Below are 24,378 nucleotides of genomic sequence, written 5' to 3'. Positions count from 1 at the left end.
TTATAGGCTGGAAAAGGTTCTGTTGCTCGAGCCCAGTGACTGACATTGCATGAAAGTTGTGGAGAGGCCGGGAATGTGTGGACACGTGCAGGCTGGTGCACAGCGGGGGATCTTTAAGGGTGAGCGACCAAGGGTGCTCGCAAACCAAGCCACCCCAAAGCTTAATTTTGGAGCTTTCGTGACTGCAGGAATTATTCTTTGGTTCTTTCGGTAAAGGCACGTATAAAGATAAAATAATACATTAAATAATAGCATACGACGTTTCGATTGCAACACAAGCAATCATCATCAGGTATAATGAAATAGCGACATAAAATCTAACCAGAAAACTTTAGACAGACATATAAGCAGACAGATATCACCAAGATACATAGAGAGAGCAACACAGGTACAGAGAGGGGTGATCGTCTTTGTGGGGTGGCCTTAAATAGACAGAGGGGGGCGGAGGCAGAGAGAGGGAGGGGTTAGAGAAAAAATGTACATGTCAATGAGTACGAAGAGACGCGTAGTAAAGTACGCAGGCTTAGAGGGAGAAGAACACACTAAATTAAATAACCTAGCAAAGTATCGAAATGTTATGTAAAACGACACAGAGAGTCGGTCAACACACAATTAACGCATAGCCTGGTCGATTACGTATTTCAAAGATTGCTAAGTTAGAATTTAAGTGTGAAAATTCCAAAGAAAGACAAAACATAAAAACAAGAGGAACGGAGACACACAGACAGAGCAGAACATAAGAACGACAAAAAACGAGTGTAGACAGAAAAAATTACACTAAATATACAGGCAGAGAGAAAGAACAAAAAACCCAGAGAGAGAGAAAAAGGTAAACTTAGAACTTCCCCGTAGAAGTGGTTCAATCTTAATTTTGGAGCTTTCGTGACTGCAGGAATTATTCTTTGGTTCTTTCGGTGGTTAGATTTTATGTCGCTATTTCATTATACCTGATGATGATTGCTTGTGTTGCAATCGAAACGTCGTATGCTATTATTTAATTTATAATTTTATCTTTATACGTGACTTTACCGAAAGAACCAAAGAATAATTCCTGCAGTCACGAAAGCTCCAAAATTAAGATTGAACCACTTCTACGGGGAAGTTCTAAGTTTACCTTTTTCTCTCTCTCTGGGTTTTTTGTTCTCTCTCTCTGCCTGTATATTTAGTGTAATTTGTTCTGTCTACACTCGTTTTTTGTCGTTCTTATATTTTGCTCTGTCTGTGTGTCTCCGTTCTTCTTGTTTTTATGTTTTGTCTTTCTTTGGAATTTTCACACTTAAATTCTAACTTAGCAATCTTTGAAATACGTAATCGACCAGGCTATGCGTTAATTGTGTGTTGACCGACTCTCTGTGTCGTTTTACATAACATTTCGATACTTTGCTAGGTTATTTAATTTAGCGTGTTCTTTCTCACTCTAAGCCTGCGTACTTTACTACGCGTCTCTTCGTACTCATTGACATGTAAATTTTTTCTCTAACCCCTCCCTCTCTCTGCCTCCGCCCCCCTCTGTCTATTTAAGGCCACCCCACAGAGCCGATCACCCCTCTCTGTACCTGTGTTGCTCTCTCTATGTATCTTGGTGATATCTGTCTGCTTATATGTCTGTCTATAGTTTTCTGGTTAGATTTTATGTCGCTATTTCATTATACCTGATGATAATTGCTTGTGTTGCAATCGAAACGTCGTATGGTATTATTTAATTTATTATTTTATCTTTATACGTGACTTTACCGAAAGAACCAAAGAATCACCCCGAAGCTGTTGACAGGCAGAGCGCTGGGCTCGCATGGCCACAGCATGCTCCAGCTGCAGATCGAGCCTGGCGTGCAAACAACCTGCAAGCGTGTGGTGCGGCAGCTAACGGCTGACTGGCAGCGTGCTGACTCGAGAGCCGTGACACACTCTAGCTGTTGATCGAGCATGATGCACAGACAACACTGCGAACGAACAGCGAGCAGTGTGGCCACGAGCGCACTCCACCTGTAGACCAAGCCTGCCATTCTACACATCGTTGTGGGACTTGAGGTATCTTTCGGGAAGATAGAAGATGAGACATTAGCTTTACCAAGGCTGTAGCCATGGAGTCAACATTGAGGGGGGGGACCAAATATTCCAGAGTGTCTGGGGGTCCCATCCCAGTTAAAGATCTAATTTTGATAACTCATTTCCTGCCTAAAATATTTAAAAATTCACGAACACATGGGATGGACTTTTTATTTATGTTTTACAATGTCTAATAGTGTATTGTATTACATTGCTGTGTTTTTACTTTTTTACCATTTCTTGTTTCATTGTATGTAATGGCAGAGGTTAGGGATTAATAAAGTACTACCATAACCACAATCATATGAACAAATCTATACATTGATTTATATGAAGATAAGTCCAGATATTGTGGCCAAGGTTTAGCAAATAGTTGTTGTTATTTACATAGCATAGCAATTATTTTTTTATAGCAATATATTGGGCGGGACATTTTGAGCATATTTGAATATTGGGGATGTCCCCCCCCCCCCCCATATATATTATAATTACGGCCTTGAGCTTTACACAATTTTAAACTGTACCTTGTGCAGGTTGTGGGCCAATCTAGATTTGAAGTTTTTGTGACTGCAGGGTATCCATACTCTTTGGTTCGGCCTGGACACGCTGGCACACACCGGTTTTCCTGGCACCATCTCGCGCATCTCTCGTGCGTGCTTTTTGGAGTGTTTTTTTGGTCATGGTGCTTGTGAACTGCTGCCAGCAGGATCGCCAAGTGACTCACATCGGCGTCTTACGTGAAACAGACGTGTAATTCAATCTAGATTTGAAGTTTTCCTGACTGCAGGGTATCCACACTCTTTGGTTATTTCGGTAAAGTCAAGTAGGTAGAAAATTAAATCACGACGTTCTGGGAGCAGCACAAGCGTCCGTCATCAGGTGGGACAACCACAGCAAGAAACAATTGCTGAAGTGGGCAAAATGGCTGCTGTAACAAGAGGCTATATAGGTAAGAGAGGAGGGAGGAGCCAGGGAGGAGAGATAGAGAGGGCTTTCATGCATCACACAAAAACAAACGAGTTGAGTATTGTCATGTTACCATGAAACATTAGCCTATTGTTTTATTTTAATCACGTGATCGTGAGATCTTATCGTTAATGCTTTATAACCATTTGATATCACAATTTTTAACACGAGTTCTGTACGAATATTGTCATTGTGAGGTGTTTGCCTGTTGTTCTCTTTTAATCACGTGATCGTGAGATTTGACCATTTTTGCTTTTATGATCATTCAATACAGATGGATGAGTACGTGTATTTGCATGGGTACTGTTGTTGCTATAAATTTCTGGTGATAACTGTTTTGAATGTTAGAGTAAGTTGATATTAAAGTTGTTTAGATGAAAAAGGGTGTGAGTAGTTTTTTGCTAATGCGTGCATCATTGTCTGAATTACAAGAACTATATCCTGCGGTGAGATCTGAATCCTGAGACCTGACATAATTACATGTAATTGTTAAAGTGAGAATCATTATTTGTTAAAGCGAGAATCATTGATATTATCACAATTGATAATACATACCCCTAGACAACGACAGAGCCAATAATAATAATAATTTGTGATAACTTTTACGCATTATCGCTTCCGAATTACATACACATTAATATGATTTTTTAATCACAATTATTAATCATTACACTTAACACACACATTTTTCAAAATCTATTCTTAATTACAATTTATTACATTCATTACACGATCTTGATTTGAAGCTTTTGTGACTGCAGGAATCTATACTCTTTGGTTCTTTCGGTATTATTTTCTACCTACGTGACTTTACCGAAAGAACCAAAGAGTAACATTACACAATTAACACATTTATATATTTTTCATAATTGAAACAGTTAATATTTTTTTTATTATTTCATAAAAAAAATTATCCCAATATATACAACATGTTTCGATTTAAAGCTTTCGTGACTGCAGGGATTCATCTACTTGGTTCTTTCGGTAGAGTCACGTAGAAGGGAAGTAATGAAATAATAAAAATAAAACATAATAAAATAATTCTCACGACGTTTCGGCCACAACGCAAGCAGCCGTCTTCAGGTGGAGAACAGGTCTGTCAAGTAGACAGAGTCTGAATGGCACGCTCCAGGCTTGGGGCAACTATTTATGCTGGGATGGAGGGGCGAAGAGCGTCTTGACAAAATAATTTGCATATCAGGAGGAATTTAGCATATTTATGGGAAATGCAGATATGCGATTAGTACTACTTGTGAAATGCGTAGGAGGTTTGGCGAGGGGTTTAAAGTCATTATGCCCATGCATTATGCAGGATTAGCAGTATCAAAAGGAGGGAGTAAGGTTAGAATTAATAAAGGGAAGGAATGTTAATAATATGGCGCCGCAGCAACTAATATGCTTATTGACTATACCTTGTCATATTACACTATGTTTTATTCTACCCACTCAACTGTATAGCACACTGCTATATATTCACTATAAAATTACGATACTATATATTACCTTATACATTGTATTAAACATTACACTTTAATACTATTTATTATTATTATTATTATATAATATGCTATACACTATACCATAAGCCGTGGCGTGAAAGGTACTAAGAGGAAGCAACGAAATATGTCAATGGGAGAGTGGTGATAGGAAGCTTGCAGTGGAGCAAAGAATCCATTCCCTGCGGAGTGCATATCAAGAGAAATTTAGCATATTTATGGCAAATGCAGATATGCAAATTATTTTGTCAAGACGCTCTTCGCTCCTCCATCTCAGCATAAATAGTTGCTCCAAGCCTGGAGCGTGCCATTCAGACTCTGTCTACTTGACAGACCTGTTCTCCACCTGAAGACGGCTGCTTGCGTTGTGGCCGAAACGTCGTGAGAATTATTTTATTATGTTTTATTTTTATTATTTCATTACTTCCCTTCTACATGACTCTACCGAAAGAACCAAGACGATGAATCCCTGCAGTCACGAAAGCTTTAAATCGAAATTTAACTGCCTCTACAGGGAGGGATTCCACGTAACTTTGAGATCCTTCAACAAGCTCCGTGATAAGAAGGCTCAGCTAATCGAGTCTCTCACCTTTCTGAAGAGATGCCGCTACTCTAAGGTAATACCAAACGCATTTACACTAACATCTGCTGCTGTAACTTCTTCTAATGCTAAACGAATTCTGTCTAGAACTAGCTTAGCTCTTATCTTAGAGAAAATCAGACTTACGCGCACTGATCTAGATCAGTTAGACAAGGCACTCTACAAATCACACTTATCTTTGAGTGCAACAATGTCCACATCGGATTGGGAACATGTAGACAAAATGACTGCCTCTTCAGCTGCCGCTATGTCGACCAAATGTAAGAACAAGTTGATTTCCAAATTCAACCGCCTCTCAAACAAGAGACCGGACCCACACATTGAAAAGCTAGACGTTAACAAAGTCGTAATTAATCGCAGTAACAGTTCTGTTTCTGAAGGTCTGAAATCCGTATTAGCTAAAGGACTAAACTTTGCTGTCACACCTAGACACATACCAGTTAATGATATAATTGCTAGAGTAGATGTAGCTCTCAAGGGCCTGAGTCACATCTCTGCAGATGTAGCAAGATCTGAAATCTCTGCAACCCTCAAAAACGCTAATATGCCAGCTAGCAGCATCAGCAAAGAGGGATGACATTGTCATCCTCTCAGCCGACAAAGGCAATGCCACTGTCATCATGGACAAAATAGAATACAACAACAAAATTCAAGAACTACTCAACGATGGCAGCTATACAAAAATAAAGAGATCCCACCAACAGCCTCGTCTCTAAAACCAACCAAATCATTTCTGATTCAACCGCATTAATTGATCAGACCAAACAGTTCTCGTTGAAACCTTCTGCAGCCAGGCCACCAAGATTATACGGCTTGCCAAAGATACATAAAGAAGATACACCTCTTCGTCCCATTGTCTCTACGATCAACTCCCCCACATACAAACTGGCTCGTTTTTTGTCTGAAATCCGACGGCCTTTCACTGGAAAAACCACCTCTGTGGTACTAAACTCTACTGACCTGGTATCGACAATCAAAAGGATTTCCGTGTCCCCAGACGACCTGCTTGTCAGTTTTGATGTGGTTTCCTTATTCACCAAAGTTCCTGTACCTGACACCATCGCAATCATTGAAGAATTGGTTCATCAAGGACTGAATGCTGGGGTACCCCCCTGGTGAGACACTGCTTAACCAATACATACTTCACCTGGAATGGAACTTTCTACAAGCAAACTGAGGGCACACCAATGGGCTCCCCTCTATCTCCAGTTGTAGCCAACGTCTTCATGGAGAAATTTGAGACTGACGCCATCCAGACTGCCACTCTACGCCCGACCTTATGGAAGAGGTACGTAGATGACACTTTTGTCATCTGGCCACATGGCCGGCCTGCTCTAGACCAATTTCTCGACCACATCAATTCCATACACCCAGCCATCAGATTCACCAAGGAAGTCGAAAAAGATGCCAAGCTACCCTTTTTGGATGTCCTAATTAAAAGGAGACCTGATGGTTCAATGAGCCATTCTGTCTACAGGAAAGCCACCCATACGGATGCTTACCTAAAACCGGATTCCCACCACCGTCCATCCCAGAAGAATTCCCTCATCGAGACTCTATACCATAGAGCCCAATGCATTTCCGACCAGGAACACATTGCCAGTGAACTCAAACACGTACGCCAAGCTCTTAAGGCTAATGGTTACTCCGACTACACAATCCGCAAAGCCATCACTCCAACCATCAAGAAGGATCCTGTTGAGGAGCCTCTCAAGACCATCACCTTACCCTACATTGCTGGGGTCACAAAAAAGATCTCCAAAATCCTGATTAAACACAAGATCCAGGTCCGATTCAACACAGTACATAAAATCCGTGATCTGGTCCCGTCTGTAAAAGATGTGGTTCCAGACATACAGTACCCTGGCGTTTACAAACTAAGTTGCCTCTGTGGTAGCAGTTACATTGGAGAAACCAAACGACATGTCTCGGACCGCATCCGTGAACATAAAGCAGACTTGAAACACGGTAGGACAAACACCTCAGCCGTGGCAGATCACTGTTACAATTCAGTGGGCTCACATGATATTGACTTCTCCAAAACAGAGGTTTCCTGCAAGCCATCTGGCTACCATGAGAGATTCGTTCATGAGGCGATCCACATATACAAACAAAGAGACAATTTCAACCGAGAAGATGGATTCTGTCTTAGCAATCATTGGAAGGACGTAATAAACCATTTCGGATCTTAACTGATTGTGTCCACGTTTACGGTGACTTTCAGACCGCGTTCCACTCACTGACATTGACTATATATCTTGTATTCTCTGCAGGGAATGGATTCTTTGCTCCGCTGCACGCTTCCTATCACCACTCTCCCATTGACATATTTCGTTGCTTCCACTTAGTACCTTTCACGCGACGGTCAATGGTATAGTGTATAGCATATTGTATAATAATAAATAGTATTAAAGTGTAATGTTTAATACAATGTATAAGGTAATATATAGTATCGTAATTGTATAGTGAATATACAGCAGTGTGGTATACAGTTGGGTGGGTAGAATAATACATAGTGTAATATTACAATGTATAGTCTAAAAACATATTAGTTGCTGCGGCGCCATATTATTAACATTCTTTCCCTTTATTAATTCTAACCTTACTCCCTCCCTTTGATACTGCTAATCCTGCATAATGCATGGGCATAATGACTGTAAACCCCTCGCCAATCCTCCTACGTATCTCACAAGTAGTACTAATCGCATATCTGCATTTGCCATAAATATGCTAAATTCCTCTTGATATGCACTCCGCAGGGAATGGATTCTTTGCTCCGCTGCAAGCTTCCTAGCACCACTCTCCCATTGACATATTTTGTTGCTTCCTCTTAGTACCTTTCACGCCACGGTTTATGGTATAGTGTATAGCATATTATATAATAATAATAAATAGTATTAAAGTGTAATGTTTAATACAATGTATAAGGTAATATATAGTATCGTAATTTTATAGTGAATATATAGCAGTGTGCTATACAGTTGAGTGGGTAGAATAAAACATAGTGTAATATGACAAGGTATAGTCAATAAGCATATTAGTTGCTGCGGCGCCATATTATTAACATTCCTTCCCTTTTTAATTCTAACCTTACTCCCTCCCTTTGATACTGCTAATCCTGCATAATGCATGGGCATAATGACTTTACACCCCTCGCCAAAAATCCTACGCATTTCACAAGTAGTACTAATCGCATATCTGCATTTCCCATAAATATGCTAAATTCCTCCTGATATGCAAATTATTTTGTAAAGATGCTCTTCGCCCCTCCATCCCAGCATAAATAGTCGCTCCAATCCTGGAGCGTGCCATTCAGACTCTGTCTACTTGACAGACCTGTTCTTCACCGAAGAGCGGCTCTACACCATTAGATCTGTGGGCCATGGAAGTGAGGCGGTTGAGCTTTTCCATCAGAGCAACATATGACGTCCTTCCAACACCAGTTAATCTTTACCAATGGTATGGTGAAGATCCGGACTGTGCCCTCTGTTCCATGCCAGCCAACCTCAGGCACATTCTCACAGGGTGTAAAACAAGCCTCACCCAAGGACGCTACACTTGGCGTCACAACCAAGTCCTTAAAAACCTTGCGTCCGCCCTGGGGGACAAGCGAGCTGCCACCAACTCCCTACAATCCCCAGCAGCATCACACCCCTTACGGACGACCTTTGTCCACGAAGAGCGGCTCTACACCATTAGAGCGAGACCAGCTGCGCTTGGCCCGCGACTGGAAAATGCTAGCTGACATTGGCCGGCAACTTGTGTTTCCTCCGGAGATCGCAACCACCACCCTAAGACCTGACATGGTGCTCTGGTCCCGTTCGCTCAAGAAGGTCTTCATCATTGAGCTCACAGTACCCTGGGAGGACTCAGTAGATGATGCTTATGAGCGAAAACATCTGCGCTATGCCGATCTAGCTGCCGAAGCACGGCATCATGGCTGGAACACAAAAGTCCGACCAGTGGAGGTGGGCTGCAGAGGTTTTGTGGCAACATCTACAACCAGACTGCTTTGAGACCTGGGAATTAAGGGCCAGAGCCAGCGTTCGGCAATCAGAGCTGTATCGGAGGCACCAGAAGGCAGCTGTCAGTGGCTCTGGATGAAGAGGAAAGACCCCAGCTGGGCCCCGAAGTGAGAGGGCCAGGAGGTATTCGGTCAACAATGCTTGACTCAGGGAGGAGGACGCCCCTGCCATGCATAGTCCCATGGGATGTTGGTTATCTACAACAAGGCAACTCCTATGACTAATTGGGAATGGGACGCAACCGTAGGATTGATCACCCTGTCGCTGGCCGCCTTTGGGGAGGGTGTATAGTGTGAAAGGCCGAAACACCCTAGGAACCAAAGGGTCACTACTGACGATGCGCTCCCCAAATTTCACCAGGCTCACTGTTCATGAACTCTTGAAAGTGCTTGCACAAAGGATAGTAACATCTCATCCTGTGTTCTTGGAATCTGTCTACTTGACAGACCTGTTCTCCACCTGAAGACGGCTGCTTGCGTTGTGGCCGAAACGTCGTGAGAATTATTTTATTATGTTTTATTTATATTATTTTATTACTTCCCTTCTACGTGACTTTACCGAAAGAACCAAGAAGATATACAACATGGTTCAAGACTAGTTTAGACATGTTCCAGTTATTTTGGTCTAGTTCAAATTCAGTCTGGACATGTTTCAGTGTAGAGGCCGACCGACATTCGGTTTCGGCGCCGAAAGTTGGCAAATGACCTCTTTCGGCATACTTTCAGTTTCGGCCGAAAGTCAATTTTTAACTTTCGGTTTCAGCCGAAAGTCAATTTTTAATTTTCGGTTTACTTTCGGTTTCGGCTGAAAGTCAATTTTTAACTTTCGGTCTGGTTTCGGTTTCGGCCGAAACTGATATTGACTTTCGGTCTTAATTCGTCAACCGAAGATCTATTTTTAGAATATAACGCTAGTGCTACGTCTATCACTCTGCCTATCGGCCGGTCAGTCGGCGCTAGGACATCCTATGCGATAGGCTGCAAACACACACACACGTCAGCAGCAGCAGCTTGGGAGCGAGGTTACAGCCGCAACCATGGTCTGCCTGTCTGGCTGAATGCGGAAAACTGTTGTTTCTTAACTATAACATTCGTTTGTTTGGATATACCGTATTTTCCCGCATATAGCCCGCATACGCATATAACCCACAGACACATATACCCTGCAAAAATTGCGTTTTGTGTAAAACAAATTTCAGATAGCCCGCACCTCCATATACCCCGCATGCATTCATATATTTAACGTCGTTACCGCAGCTTAATTCCATCATATTAATACGAAGTTTACATTTGTAATACATTCCACTCTGAATTGTTAACATTCAAATCATAACGTGTACAAAAAAAAAACTAACCGGAAACGAGTAAACTTATAACAGTAAATAAATAACAAAAGTAAATATCCAATAAATAAGTAACACATAACTGGTAGATAAGTAAGTACAGTTTTAGCACTGGTAGATTGCGCACTGCGCAGACAATAGCGGCACTACGGTAACGCCGTTGCCTCGCCCCCCACCTCTCTCTCTCTCCCCAGCTCTCCCGTCGCCGGTAAACAAAGTGCACTCACTTCAAACATTGTCGTTTCATTGTACAAACGATTCGAATAATTTAAAACGTGATAACATGTGCAATTTTTGTGTGAGTGGTTTATTCAGCAGTGCTTTAGTCAAAGGTAAGTGTTGCATAGTGGATAGTCCTACCATGAAAAAATTAAACGAGTTATGACATGTCACACGTGTAAAATATTTTTGGGATTGCCCGCACCTCCATATACCCCACAGGGTCTTGTTTTGTTTGTAAAAAGTGGTATACCCTGCGGGTTATATGCGGGAAAATACGATAATTACTTAGTAAGTAACACCTAAATATTTTTATATTTAGCGACTCTTACTGCAGGCTCTGAATGATTAGTTCTAGATTTCATTTTAATTAAAGCAGCATTGCATCATGACATATTTCATAAATCTTGTGTTTGGTTACTTCGGTTATATACCTTTCTGTTTCAGTCTCGGTCGAAAGTGTACTTAAACTTTCGGTTTCGGCTTCGGTTTCGGCCGAAAGTGTAGTTAATCTTTCTGTTTCGGCCGAAAGTGTAGTTAAACTTTTGGTTTCGGCTTCGGTCGGCCTCTATTTCAGTGTATTATTGTTGAATTCAAAGGATCGTTTTCCCATTCACACCACATTCACACGTAAGTTGCATCGTTCTATTGGACGATTTTTCAATATTACACGGATATTTTCATGACTAATTTTGTTAACAACATGTGCCACTGCTCCACAGACAAGTATTTAATATTGAATTTTAAAGCGCTTACAGGATTTCCCAAAAGACTTGAAAGTATTTTTTATTTCATCAAATATATTTTCAAACATTCTTAAATGAAATTGTAATATCACATATTTTATACAATGTATAATTACATACAAATCAACCATATTTGCTGTCAATTTTTGTTCCGACCTATTACGTTTTTTTTATTATCAAACTTTGTTCCCGGGGCTCACCATGGTGAGAGAAGTACAGTCAGTTGTGCAATTGCGCGGCATACAGGAGGGCAAGATGAGTGGGAAGGGACGCCGGGACAGAAGCCCCCAAGACAAAGAGGACACCGCTCACATTTTGCAGCAGGAATAGAGGAGCGTCGGGCTGAAAGGGCAGAAGGGGGGGAAGGAATGACGAGGCCAAGATGTCAGGGATGAGATTGAGATGGTGAGAGGGGTAGAGCGAAGAGGGGGAAGGAAGAAACCAGCATAAGTGAGCTGCACGGAGGAGCAGAATCTGTTTTCAAAGGAGCCGGTGGCAGGGAGAGAGGAGGGATTCATAGTGGGGGTGGCCACACAAAAATCACTTGATTTATGGGAGGATTGAGCTGATTTAGATATATAGTTATTTTCACGATTTATTTCCTTGCGAGATCGTAATCCAATTGTGCTCAGCAGTTCTCCCATTATATCCTTTTCTTTGGGCAGTTCTCAACAATTATTTGTTGACCTTCCCCGCACGGCTGGCTACGTACGGTGCAAAATAAGTTTAACATGCATACAACATGGGGCGATGTACTGCTATTTACAAGAATTCCATATTTCTTAATCTTGTGACATGATTTAAAAAAATACATTGATATACTTTTTGTATAATCTCAACATTAAAGGCGACTTCTTGCTACAACATGGGACGATGTACTGCTATTTACAAGAAATCCACATTCTTAATCTTGTGACATGATTTTATAAAATACATTGATATACTTTTTGTATAATCTCAACATTAAAGGCGACTTCCTGCTCAAATGAGCATTAAGGCAGTGCTCATCTCTAGTTTACAGCCCTCAGCCTTGGGTGGAAATTCCACATTCCTATGGCAGAGCTGGTTTATTAACAGGGCAAACCACTTTTGACTTCACCGAAAAGTGTCTACTCATTTGATCGAAACTGGAGGGATGATGGGCTGAGTGAACCTCAACCACGATTTTAACTCGTGACTTATTGACTGCAAGGCTCTCGCTATACCGGTGAGCCGCCAGACTGGCTATGATGGACGCAAAACATCGTTGCAAATCATTGAAACACTGCAACATCACTTGCTTGACAGGCTTAGGCAGCCTGCAGGCACTGCTCACCTGCAGGTCTTCTGTTATTATTGAGTGATCTGACACCACCGTATCCAGGGTTTCAATGTACTGCTGAACGTCACCCGGTTTGTACAGCTGCGTGCTGCTATTAGTCAGGCCCATCAGTAAAGATGACGTGACCTGAGGAGGAAACAGGGAGCGGCATTACGGTAAACTACTGGAAACACACGCAACCACTTTAAAAATCGATACATTGAGGAGCAGTCATGCAATCGATTGTTCTCTATAGAGCCCCTCTGGAGTGTATTTGACCTACTCTTCCAGAGCTGGCCAAATGTCTTGGAAGAGGTGAAAATGGCCACACTTTACCCCGCCATACGCTATCGCCAATAGTGATCAACATTAAATGTTGTATATTCTTGCATAATCTTAATTGTCACGGCAACTACTTCTTACACAAGCGAGAAATTGCAATTTGAATACAAAGCAAGGCCATAGCCATGGAGTCAACATTGGGGGGGACCAAATCTTCCAGGGGGTCTGGGGGTCCCCCCCCCCAGAAAAAATAAATCTAAATTTGAAAACTAATTTCCTGCCATTTCCTGCCTAAAATATACAAAAATTCACTAACACATAGGATGGACTTTTTATTTATTGTTTACAATGTCTAATAGTGTATTACATTTCTGTTTTTTTATTTTTTACCTTTTCTTGTTTCATTGTATGTGTAGTGGTGATACGCGCTGGGTGTATATGTCGTGTGCCAGCGCGTATGTACGGGTGTGTGTGTGGTGACGCGCGCTGACGGGGAGGAGCAGGCGTCAGTGCGCGGGTGGGGGTAGTGCTGCTGATTGGCTGTGTGCCGGTGACGCGCCCAGAGGGAGTGATCGGGTAGCAGCGCGGTGTGATTGGTCGGGGAGTGGAAACACGCGCTGAGCGGAACCGGATCGTGGGGATAGCGCGTGGGGATTGGGTAACTGAGGAGCGGTGCCGACGTTGAGGTCCGCATCCGCTCCGTCTCCCGGGAAGAAGGGGTATATAAGGTGATGCACAGAGGAGCAGGGGGCAGAAGTGGAACCATCTAAGAATGAAGAGGAAGGTGCAGAGATAGAGCCCGGAGAGGAGAGTAATGGAGAGTAGAAGCTGAGTAATGTATAGTGTGTAGCCAGCGAGATAGAACGGTCTACACGAGCTGAGTAATGTGTAGTGTGTAGCCAGCGAGAGAGAACGGTCTGCACGAGCCGAGTATGCATACGGTGTAGCCAGCGAGAGAGGAAGGTCTGCACGAGCCGAGTATGCATACGGTGTAGCCAGCGAGAGGGAACGGTCTGCACGAGCCGAGTATGCATACGGTGTAGCCAGCGAGAGAGAAAGGTCTACACGAGCCGAGTATGCATACGGTGTAGCCAGGGAGAGAGATGCAAAGTCTACACGAGGCGAGTGGAGAGTGTAGCAGAGGCGCAGAGTCTACACGAGGCGAGAGAGGAGTGTAGCCGAGGCGCGGAGTCTACACGAGGCACAGAGAGCCGGCAGCACAGAATCCAGAGTCAAGAGAAGCGCATTGTGAAGAAGAGAGGCCACGCGTTGTATTGTTACAAGTCAAGATTTAATAAAAGAAGTGTGTTCCCGTCAAGGAGTTTCCTGCCGTCATTTTCCAATACTTCATCTGGTGTCAGAAGTGGGGTACATGCTTGATTTATATGGACGATGTCATTGTTTTCAGTAAAACGTTTGAGGAACACCTCCGGCGATTGAGAGGGGTGTTCTTGCGAATGCGATCGGCTAAGTTGAAATTTAAACCGGCCAAATGTCACCTCCTTCGTAGGTCCGTTAGATACTTGGGTCACATTGTCGATTCTTCGGGGATCTCCACCGATCCCGCGAAGACGGATTGTGTCGGTTCGTGGCCGACACCTACGTCCGTTTCCGACGTGCGTAGTTTCATCGGGTTTGCTTCTTATTATCGGCGGTTCGTTGAGCACTTCGCCACTATTGCAAAACCCTTGCACGCTCTAACGGCGAAGGGAGTGAAGTTCAAATGGGGACCGGAGGAGGAGGCCGCGTTTCGCTCCCTCCGGGACGCCTTGGTGGGTGCCCCACCCTTGTGTTATCCCGATTTTGCCAGTCCCTTTTTGCTGGACACGGATGCTGGCAACACGGGCATTGGGGGGGTGCTATCCCAAGTCGTTGGGGGTGTCGAAAGAGTTGTCGCCTACGGTAGTAGGGTGTTGTCTCCGGCGGAGCAGCGCTACTGTGTCACCCGTCGCGAGCTGCTTGCCATTGTTTTTTTTGTGCAGCAGTTTAGGCCATATCTTTATGGTCGTCACTTTACAGTCCGAACGGACCACGCGGCGCTACAGTATTCATTGAGGGTCGCCCAGCCCTCGGGCCAGTTGTCGCGTTGGTTGGAAGTCCTCCAGGACTATCAGTTTACGACTACGTACCGTAAGGGGTTGCGACACACGAATGCCGATTGCTTGTCGCGGTTGTTGCCTTGTGATGAATGCGCGTGTTTGTCGGGATCGGCGCGCTGTAAACCGACGCTTGCGGGGGAGATGGGGGCACTGGCTGCGACAGCGGGCGCACCGATCGGGGATGATTCCACTGCCTCTCAGGGTCGGGACTCGCTGCTCTCGCTGTCGCTCAGCGAATGGGGCCGCCTCCAGATGGCGGACAGCTCGCTGCTAGCATTGCGCCGCAAGGTTGGGGGTCCCGAGGGGGACCAGGAGCGTACCGGCTCCTATGTACTTGAGCGGGGCGTGTTATTGAAATGGGACAGTTTGTCCCGGCGGAACGCACTCGTGGTGCCTTCCGCTGTGAGGGGGAGGGTTGTCTTGGCGGCACACGAACGCCTCTTGCACTTGGGAGTTAACAAGACGCTTGCCCTGCTTCAGCGTGACTATTACTGGCCGGGAATGGGAAGTGATGTGGTGCATATTCTGAAGGGGTGCGTTGAGTGCGCCAGGCGTAAACCACCGGCCGTGGCAGCTAATCCACCGCTGCAATCTATTCAGGTCTCGCGTACCAACGAGCTCGTTGCACTCGATATTTTGGGGCCCTTCCCAGTCACGCCGAGAGGGAATAAATATTTGTTAGTGGGGGTCGAATACTTTACCCGATGGCCTATGGCGTGGCCTCTCGCTAACCAGTCGGCAGCGGCTGTGACGGATGCCTTCGTCCAGGGCTATGTCCTGGACAAGGGGGCTCCCGAACGCCTGCTGACCGACCAAGGTAAAAATTTTTCGAGTAAATTGTTGCAAGAGGTGTGCGATCTGTTGGGTACCAAGAAGGTGCGTACCTCCCCGTACCACCCGCAGACTGACGGGATGGTGGAGAGACTCCATAAAACCTTGACTTCCATGCTGTGCCAGCAGGTGTGCGAGGCACATGTAGATTGGGACCTGCAGGTCCCGGGAGTCCTTGCTGCGTATAGAATGGCCCCCCATGCAGCTACGGGGTTTTCCCCATTCTATTTGATGTACGGTCGGGAAGCTGACCCGCCAATAGAAACGCAACTTGGCCTGTCCGCTCCACGAACTAATTCTAATTTGGCAGAACATATTAAGTTTAATATTCACAAGCTGACAGAGGCGAGGGAGGCCGCGCGCGGCTTAATTCGCGGGCTCGCCAAATTGCTAATGAACGGTTGCGGGCACGGAAGGTGTCCATGCACGAATGGAAACCAGGTGACAGGGCCTGGCTGCATTGCCCTCAGGCACCCTTGGCTACGTCGCCTAAATTGTTGAGACCGTGGAGGGGACCCGTGGAGGTCGTGCGCGTTGCACGACCCCAGTGCGTTCAGATAAAGTGGGGAAAGCGCCGGTGGTACGTTCACCCCTCCCGACTGAAACCGTTCTCGCCTCCATATGGCCTCCCCTTGTGTCGTGATGGCCGGGCGTGTGACGTGACCGGCGACCCAGAGGGGGAAATGTCTCTGCCTGATCCACACGTATTTTCGCCTGATCTGCTCCCAGGTGTCTCGGAACTGACAGCTGCCGATCACCGGCGGCCGGATCTCCGCGGCGGGGCCGGCCCTTTCAGGCCCGTTCCGCGCCGTCTGGAGCGGCCGGAACCGCCGGACGGTCGTCAGTGTCCCGCCCCATACGATGGACCAGCCAGACGGACTCGCGCCAGGTCGTGCTACTTTGCATGACCTGCCTCGTGAGGAGTCGGGGCAGTTGGAGCGCCTCGTCACTGCGTGTAGTCGCAGGGACGTGGGGCGCGTTCGTTTCGAATTTGCTCGTATCGTGTTATTGTTGACTTTTCGGGTTCATTGTCGATCTGTACATAGTTATTCTTGTTGTTGTTGTTGTTGTGTTATGTTACGGGGCACACTCGGGGGGTTACGGGGTTTTTTTTTTGTTGGTTGTCGTTTTATCGTCGCGGTTGGTTGTTGTTAGCAGCCGGGCCGGCTGCGAGCTATGTGGGAGGGGGTGATGTAGTGGTGATACGCGCTGGGTGTATATGTCGTGTGCCAGCGCGTATGTACGGGTGTGTGTGTGGTGACGCGCGCTGACGGGGAGGAGCAGGCGTCAGTGCGCGGGTGGGGGTAGTGCTGCTGATTGGCTGTGTGCCGGTGACGCGCCCAGAGGGAGTGATCGGGTAGCAGCGCGGTGTGATTGGTCGGGGAGTGGAAACACGCGCTGAGCGGAACCGGATCGTGGGGATAGCGCGTGGGGATTGGGTAACTGAGGAGCGGTGCCGACGTTGAGGTCCGCATCCGCTCCGTCTCCCGGGAAGAAGGGGTATATAAGGTGATGCACAGAGGAGCAGGGGGCAGAAGTGGAACCATCTAAGAATGAAGAGGAAGGTGCAGAGATAGAGCCCGGAGAGGAGAGTAATGGAGAGTAGAAGCTGAGTAATGTATAGTGTGTAGCCAGCGAGATAGAACGGTCTACACGAGCTGAGTAATGTGTAGTGTGTAGCCAGCGAGAGAGAACGGTCTGCACGAGCCGAGTATGCATACGGTGTAGCCAGCGAGAGAGGAAGGTCTGCACGAGCCGAGTATGCATACGGTGTAGCCAGCGAGAGGGAACGGTCTGCACGAGCCGAGTATGCATACGGTGTAGCCAGCGAGAGAGAAAGGTCTACACGAGCCGAGTATGCATACGGTGTAGCCAGGGAGAGAGATGCAAAGTCTACACGAGGCGAGTGGAGAGTGTAGCAGAGGCGCAGAGTCTACACGAGGCGAGAGAGGAGTGTAGCCGAGGCGCGGAGTCTACACGAGGCACAGAGAGCCGGCAGCACAGAATCCAGAGTCAAGAGAAGCGCATTGTGAAGAAGAGAGGCCACGCGTTGTATTGTTACAAGTCAAGATTTAATAAAAGAAGTGTGTTCCCGTCAAGGAGTTTCCTGCCGTCATTTTCCAATACTTCATATGTAATGGCAGAAATTAAGGGTTAATAAAGTACAACCATAACCACAATCATATGAACAGAAATTATTTTATAGCAATATATTGGGGGGGGGGGACATTTTGAGCATATTTTAATATTGGGGGGGATGTGTCCCAATATATATTATAATTTCGGCCTTGATACAAAGTACGGGCGTTTGTTTACCTATGGCCACATCATCCGGGAAGGACTCCGACATCTCATCAGATCCCAGAAAGCTAAGCGGTTTTGAGCCTGGATAGTCCGTGGATGGGCGCCCACCTTGCACATCATCGTAGGACCGGCTGCCGTGCTGCATTTGTAAATATACTGCCATTTTTAATTATCTCACAGCTCTCATCATTCTTTTTATATAAAACAAGATCGGCGATAATCGGCTTATTAATTGACTAATCGTAATCAGCTAATGTTTTGGTGGTCGGTCACATGCGTCCCTTTAAAATTGGTGGCCGCCCTTACAGCCTTCCCTTTCGAAGGTTGGAAACCCCCACCAAGCCATTCTCAGTGTGACGCGTCCCATGATGTCAGTAATTATAAAATTAGTAATGTCACCGAACCAGTATTTTTCCGCCCACTATTTGTCTGACTTGGGATTCGGACATTAAGTGACAGCAAAACGGATTTGCGAAGCGTCGCGTCGGGGGAACTCACCGCAGCAGTGGTGTTGCGATCGGTAATGCCGCTGAGGAGGCTGGAATATACCTGGATCATCAAAACGGCTTGGTTCGTATCAGAAGATTGTATCAAGTATGACATCATTCCATTTGGGGATATAAAGCTGCTCAATGAATTCTGCAATTCACTAGCTGCAGGTTTCCGCACCTAGAAAACATAAGAAACACAAATTAATTATCTGTATTGCAAATGCAACGTTTAACAAGACGAATGATATATTGTAAATATATTCGCACATTTTAGCCAACAGAGCTCCTTGGCCACTCATCAAATATATAAATGTCCTCACTCTTGAGCACTGGATTGGGCTAAGTGAACCAAGACCACAATTTGTAATTAATTTTGGGGCTAATGACCATGATGAGGTGAACAGAATCTATCCACTTGAATGCCTGGTTATGATTAACAGCGACTGCTTGGGATCTAACTCAGGACTCAGCATCTGTTGTGATATTTGAGATGTGTAACAACTGCATCTGCGCAAGTGAGCCAACTACTGTACGTCAAAGCCCTGCTGCATGAACCCGACACAAAACATCGTGCCAGCGTTGGTGAGTTCGTGGCGCCAAATTCAGTGGCGGCTCCTGCAACATCTCTCAGGGGGGGCAAATGTTTGGATGATTGATAAGGATAAGGTCCACCCATGCAATGGATAAATTAACAGCTTAAGCATGTAAAGGCAACTTCACTACTTTAATATTAATGAAAAATAAAGTTACTCTTACAATACATCTCCTTGTTTGTTTCTATACTCACTATTATTACACTGCGTACATCACATTACTCGCTTAATACACTGCTTAATTATACTGAAATTTTGCTCTTCTCTTTTTCAAAGTAGCAAAGTGATCAATTACTCTCTCATTGAAAGCAGGCATGTTCCTGACTAGTTCCCTCTCCATGGAAAGCATAGCCATTGCATTCAGACGTTCCTGTCCCATTACATTTCTCAGGAATGTCTTGATTCTCTTTAAGGTTGAGAAACACCTCTCAGCTTCAGCAGTTGTCATGGGAGTGGTTATGAGGATGTTCAACAGAGCAACAGTCTCTGAAAAAGTATCCTGGAGGTTGTACTTCAGCAAAACCTGGTACAGCGCTCATGCACCACAGCAGCCCTTGAATTCTGGACTCTCATAAATGACAGACAGTTCAGTCTTCAGCTTCGCCTTATTTAACATAGGGTATGCCCTGACAGTGATGTTCAGAGCCTCAACAGGGAATGTATGGCCATGTGGTTGAAATATTTTTCCTTGTAGCAGCGTGGTACTTAAAAGGTGGTCGGTAAAGGAGAACCTTTCTTTGGTGTGGACCAAGATTGTGTCGCAGACCTGACAAAATAAATACATTTATTTTAGTTATAAAATAAATTATTTATTATAATAAAAATATTGAGATACAAGGTTTCCATCCCGATAGCAACAATGTATCAGGCAGAATCCATATTTTATATCTCCATATTTTTTCAAAAATTAATGCTATTGGTCACCCTTTACATCTATCAATGTGTTTTACAAATATTTAACCAATGAAAAGCATTAAAAGAGCTTGGAAATTATTTTGGGGAAAAAACTGGTTTTCTTTCGTTTCCTGAAAAGTAACAGTTTTGGACATACAAGGCTTCCGTCCAACAGCAATGATTTATGTGTGTGTTATTACGTTAATTAACATTTTACCAAAATTCAAGCTCAAATAGAGTTTGACAAGGGTTTTTAACCAGTAAATTAAAGATTCCACTAGGTGGCGACAAATAATATTGTTGACTGAAACGTTAGTGCGAGCCCTCCCGGAAGCCATAGAGAATGCATTGCAGCGCCTGCCGTTAGAAAAAAAACATCTTTGAATGTAAGTCTATGGGAACACTCTGGGCGATTCTCAGCCAGAGTGAAATCGCCCAAAAAGAGGCGGTACTCCACAGAACGTGACATGACGCTGATTGGACTATATCCAGAGGCACAGTAACGCCGAGCGTAACTCTGTGATTGAATGAGATTGTTAATGTGATTGAAAAAGTCCCTTTCACACTTTGGTGGTGCGTCGCCCAATCGCCCTAATGAAGAAGCCGCCCCTGGCCAAATTACACGTAAATTATCAGTAGTTTATAGAACCCCCCACCCAGTTAATCGTTATTCGATCAATAGTAATACCAAAATAAAATAATTAGTCCTGTGTGCTGCCACTATGCTCACTGTCCAGGTATGTTGATGCTCTCCGATAAAAAACACAATAACGTACACCAACAAGGAGTGAAGCAAAATCAAGATACAAACAGAGATGGAAGAAAACACGGGAGACAAAACAGAGTAAGTGAGAGAGACAAACACGGAATGAAATACAGACACATGTAATTCAATGGATACACAGACGGAATGAAATAGAAATGCACACGGAATGAAATAGACACAAACGGAATTAAAGAGACAAGCACGGAATGAAAGAGACACAAAATCAGATGAAGATGACCGAGGGAGGCAGGCGTCTCAAGAAGTCACGCTACGCGACGCGTAGCTCCAGGTGGGTAGCGCTGGAGGTTGTGTATTTCAAGAACGTTGTACGCTTTCCAACGCTCAATGGTTTAAGCTCTGAACGATTAACAATCATATTTGTTATACCATCACATATGGAATGATGTAATATCAACGATAATCTTTTTGTCCATTTTGAATAATATATCGTGATTATCGTTGCTCATTTAAACTCAAATATTTACGTTATAACGACATCTATATTGAGAGTCGTACATTAATAGCAATGTACCAATTTAGTGCCGCACAGAATGATGTTCAGAGTAATTTATAGCATGATGCGAATGTGACTTAATTATTTTAATAGCCTATTTAATTATTTGTAATAAAGGACTCCGTCACACGATGTTGATCTCCGTCGGTCCTTCATTTGTGTTCGTCTTCCGCTCACCCCGCTGGCCTCCTCCTCGGCCCAGCGTCGTCTCTCCTTGCGCCCCGCACACTCTGCAGCTACCCTGCTGCTCCCTACGCAGCCCCACTGCTGCTCCTCTATGCAGCTACTCTGCTGCTCCACTAGCCCTGCAGCTACTCTGCTGCCTGTGCAACCTCGCACCCTCTGTTAGCCTCTGCCAGTTCTGCAGCTACTTGGCTGCTCCGTGCAACCTCACACGCCCTGTGCTAGCCTCCGCTAGCTCTGCAGCTACTCTGCTGCTCCGTGCAACCTCGCACGCCCTGTGCGCCTCGCGCACTCTGCTCTCTCCTCACCCCGCTGGCTGGCGCCGTCCGATGAGCCCCTCAGCCACCAGGCTGAGGCACGGCGGCCACCCAACGTGGTCTCCCCTCTTCACTCCCTCGACTCCCCCAGATGTCTTCCGGTCTCCTTCCTATAACCCCTCGCCCACGTGACCCTGACTCCTCCCTCTCCCACGTGACCCTGACTCCTCCCTCTCGGATCGTCACATCCGACCTGCCCATTTACGCTCGCATTACATATTGATTGCGTATCTCACAGTAAGTGCATAATAAAATATCTCAATTGGGACTATACATAACAATAATCACCTCCAACCGGCAGACCAATGCTCCAGGTCACTCCTGCAAATGAAACTCATCCTGGTCTCTTGAGTTCTCACCTGGTTAGACAAACTCAACTTGAAACTGAGTGTTGGAGATTTTAAAGTCGCAATCATTAAAGACTTATGGAAGCCTTATGTTATCTGCATATGCAATGACAGGGTGCCACCTGTCGGCCTGGAAGGGTAATCACGAGTATGGGCAAGGTTATGTTACAACTAATTTGCAGGGGGGCATATCTGGGTTAAAGGTAAAAGGTGGGGCTAGCAGCTGGGAAGCTCCGGGAACCTGCTCGAAGGTTCTGGAAGGGGGCGTGGCCAGAGGCGGGGCCTGGCCACGACGATAGGTATATAAGGGGGAAGGAACCGCAGGTTCAGGGTTGTTGCGGGGTCCCGGGTCCTGGCTGTGTCGCTGTTCGCCGTCATCTCTCTCCGTCGTCCGGCCGCATGGAAGATCCTCTTCACGGCTCCCATCGCCGTCATCATCACACTAGTCAATCAGCTGTGTGGTTGGATGTAGGCGATGGGACTATGTAGAGAGGTCGGCTGTGCGTAGCTAAAGTAGACACGTATATATATATATTACCCAGTGTTGTACCCAGTGAGCGGAGATGTAGATATGTATCGGCCTGTGTTGTGCCCTGTGTGAGAATAAATAAGAATCCCTCTCTACACGACGTGTCTTGGAAGTCGCTCATTACACCTGTTTCAAAGTCACAATTATTAAAATACTTATGGCAGGCTTATGCTGCTTCCATGTTTCAAAGTAATATTTGTGTGGTACGGCAAAGTACAAAACGATACAATAAAAATTGTCCATGGATTGCCACAATACAGTACAATTTGGATGTAATATATACAAATAGCAAGTTTCTGGAAGATTCAACGAGGACACTTTTATAGTCCCGTCCACTCACTCAATCACGAGCACCGTCCAAACAGAGATTGACCTCCTCGCTGACATCGGCCCCGCCTACTTCGCATTGGCACTGCCCACTGCTCAGGCAACCCCGCCCACTGTTCAGGCAGCCCAGGCCACTATTCAATATCAAGAGTTGAGCATGAGCGGAGAAAATGGGTCATTGGGAACCAAAACCCGATTTTCGCTGATGTGTTGTCAGGACATATGAATAGCCTCTCTGAACCTGGGACTGTCCCTGACAAAACCATGAAGTTTGATAGCTTTAAAGCGAGACCAAAAGTTTGTAAAATTGAGTGGCGTCGAGAGTTCTCATCCTTACGTGCAAATCGAAGGAGAACGGCGTGCACTCCCAGTCGTTGCAGATGGACACGGTCATCTTCAGAAGGTCTCCGTTGGTGGGGTCCCCGGCTGGCAAGAGGAATGGTGGTGGGACCGCCAGCTTGGTGGTCTTTAGCGTGTAAATGAGGTCTCCCACGAGAGCTGAGTAGATGTACGTGAAGACAATTCCTTTGTCCACAGACTCGTTCCTAATCCCCCTCCCTTCATCGTCCAGCCAGTAATTGCACTCAAACTGGAACCACGTCACGCCAGAAATGCCTGCCGCAAGAGAATGTTAATTATTCCTATATACTATATATGTATAAAGCAAAGCATTCAATATATTTTGTACATCTCTATTTTAACGCTTTCTAACGAAGGGTGAAAATATAAATGCAAAAGCTATTACCGTCTATCCGTCCATCCATCTGTCTGTTACAAGAGGTCATTGGATCAAAGATGATATATAACATTGCAGTTAACATTGTGTTGCCACGAGGGGCCAAAAAGGAAACCGACCACTTGGATTAATGGGTTACCCAAAATATGTGACACAAAACCAGAATTAAAAGCTTAGGAAGGGAAGGCGATGAATGGTGTCAACCCTGTCGGCTTAGCTACCTAGTTCTGATGACATTTGGGAAGAGTTCGACTTGAGCAAATAATATCAAAGGTAGCACTACCATATTACCGGTCAGGGAGATGTCTAACTCTCCAGCATGAGGCGGGGGGGCGGACAGGAACATTGTCCGCATTTTGTGTGGAGGCGAGCTGTAGCCGGGGGGATGGTGGCTTCATTGAACGCATCACGACCACAAGATTAC

At 45.3% G+C, this 24,378-nt stretch overlaps 1 protein-coding gene across 1 annotated transcript in view; it reads right to left on the bottom strand.

The window, feature by feature from the left end:
* Window positions 1-24,378, bottom strand: part of LOC144736257 (polycystin-1-like protein 2) — a 139,983-nt gene that overhangs the window by 53,345 nt on the left and 62,260 nt on the right. The window contains exons 13-15 of the mRNA XM_078618879.1: window positions 23,556-23,833; window positions 18,756-18,926; window positions 12,757-12,888 (exon numbers count right to left, since the gene is read on the bottom strand). Of these exons, the coding sequence (XP_078475005.1) occupies window positions 12,757-12,888; window positions 18,756-18,926; window positions 23,556-23,833 (581 nt within the window). The remainder of the gene's footprint in view (window positions 1-12,756; window positions 12,889-18,755; window positions 18,927-23,555; window positions 23,834-24,378) is intronic.

The sequence above is a fragment of the Lampetra planeri genome, chromosome 60, assembly GCF_965212315.1.
Source record: "Lampetra planeri chromosome 60, kcLamPlan1.2.h2, whole genome shotgun sequence".
Classification (NCBI taxonomy): domain Eukaryota; kingdom Metazoa; phylum Chordata; class Hyperoartia; order Petromyzontiformes; family Petromyzontidae; genus Lampetra; species Lampetra planeri.
Note: the sequence above shows the minus strand (reverse complement) of the source record. Positions and strands in the feature narration are given on the sequence as shown.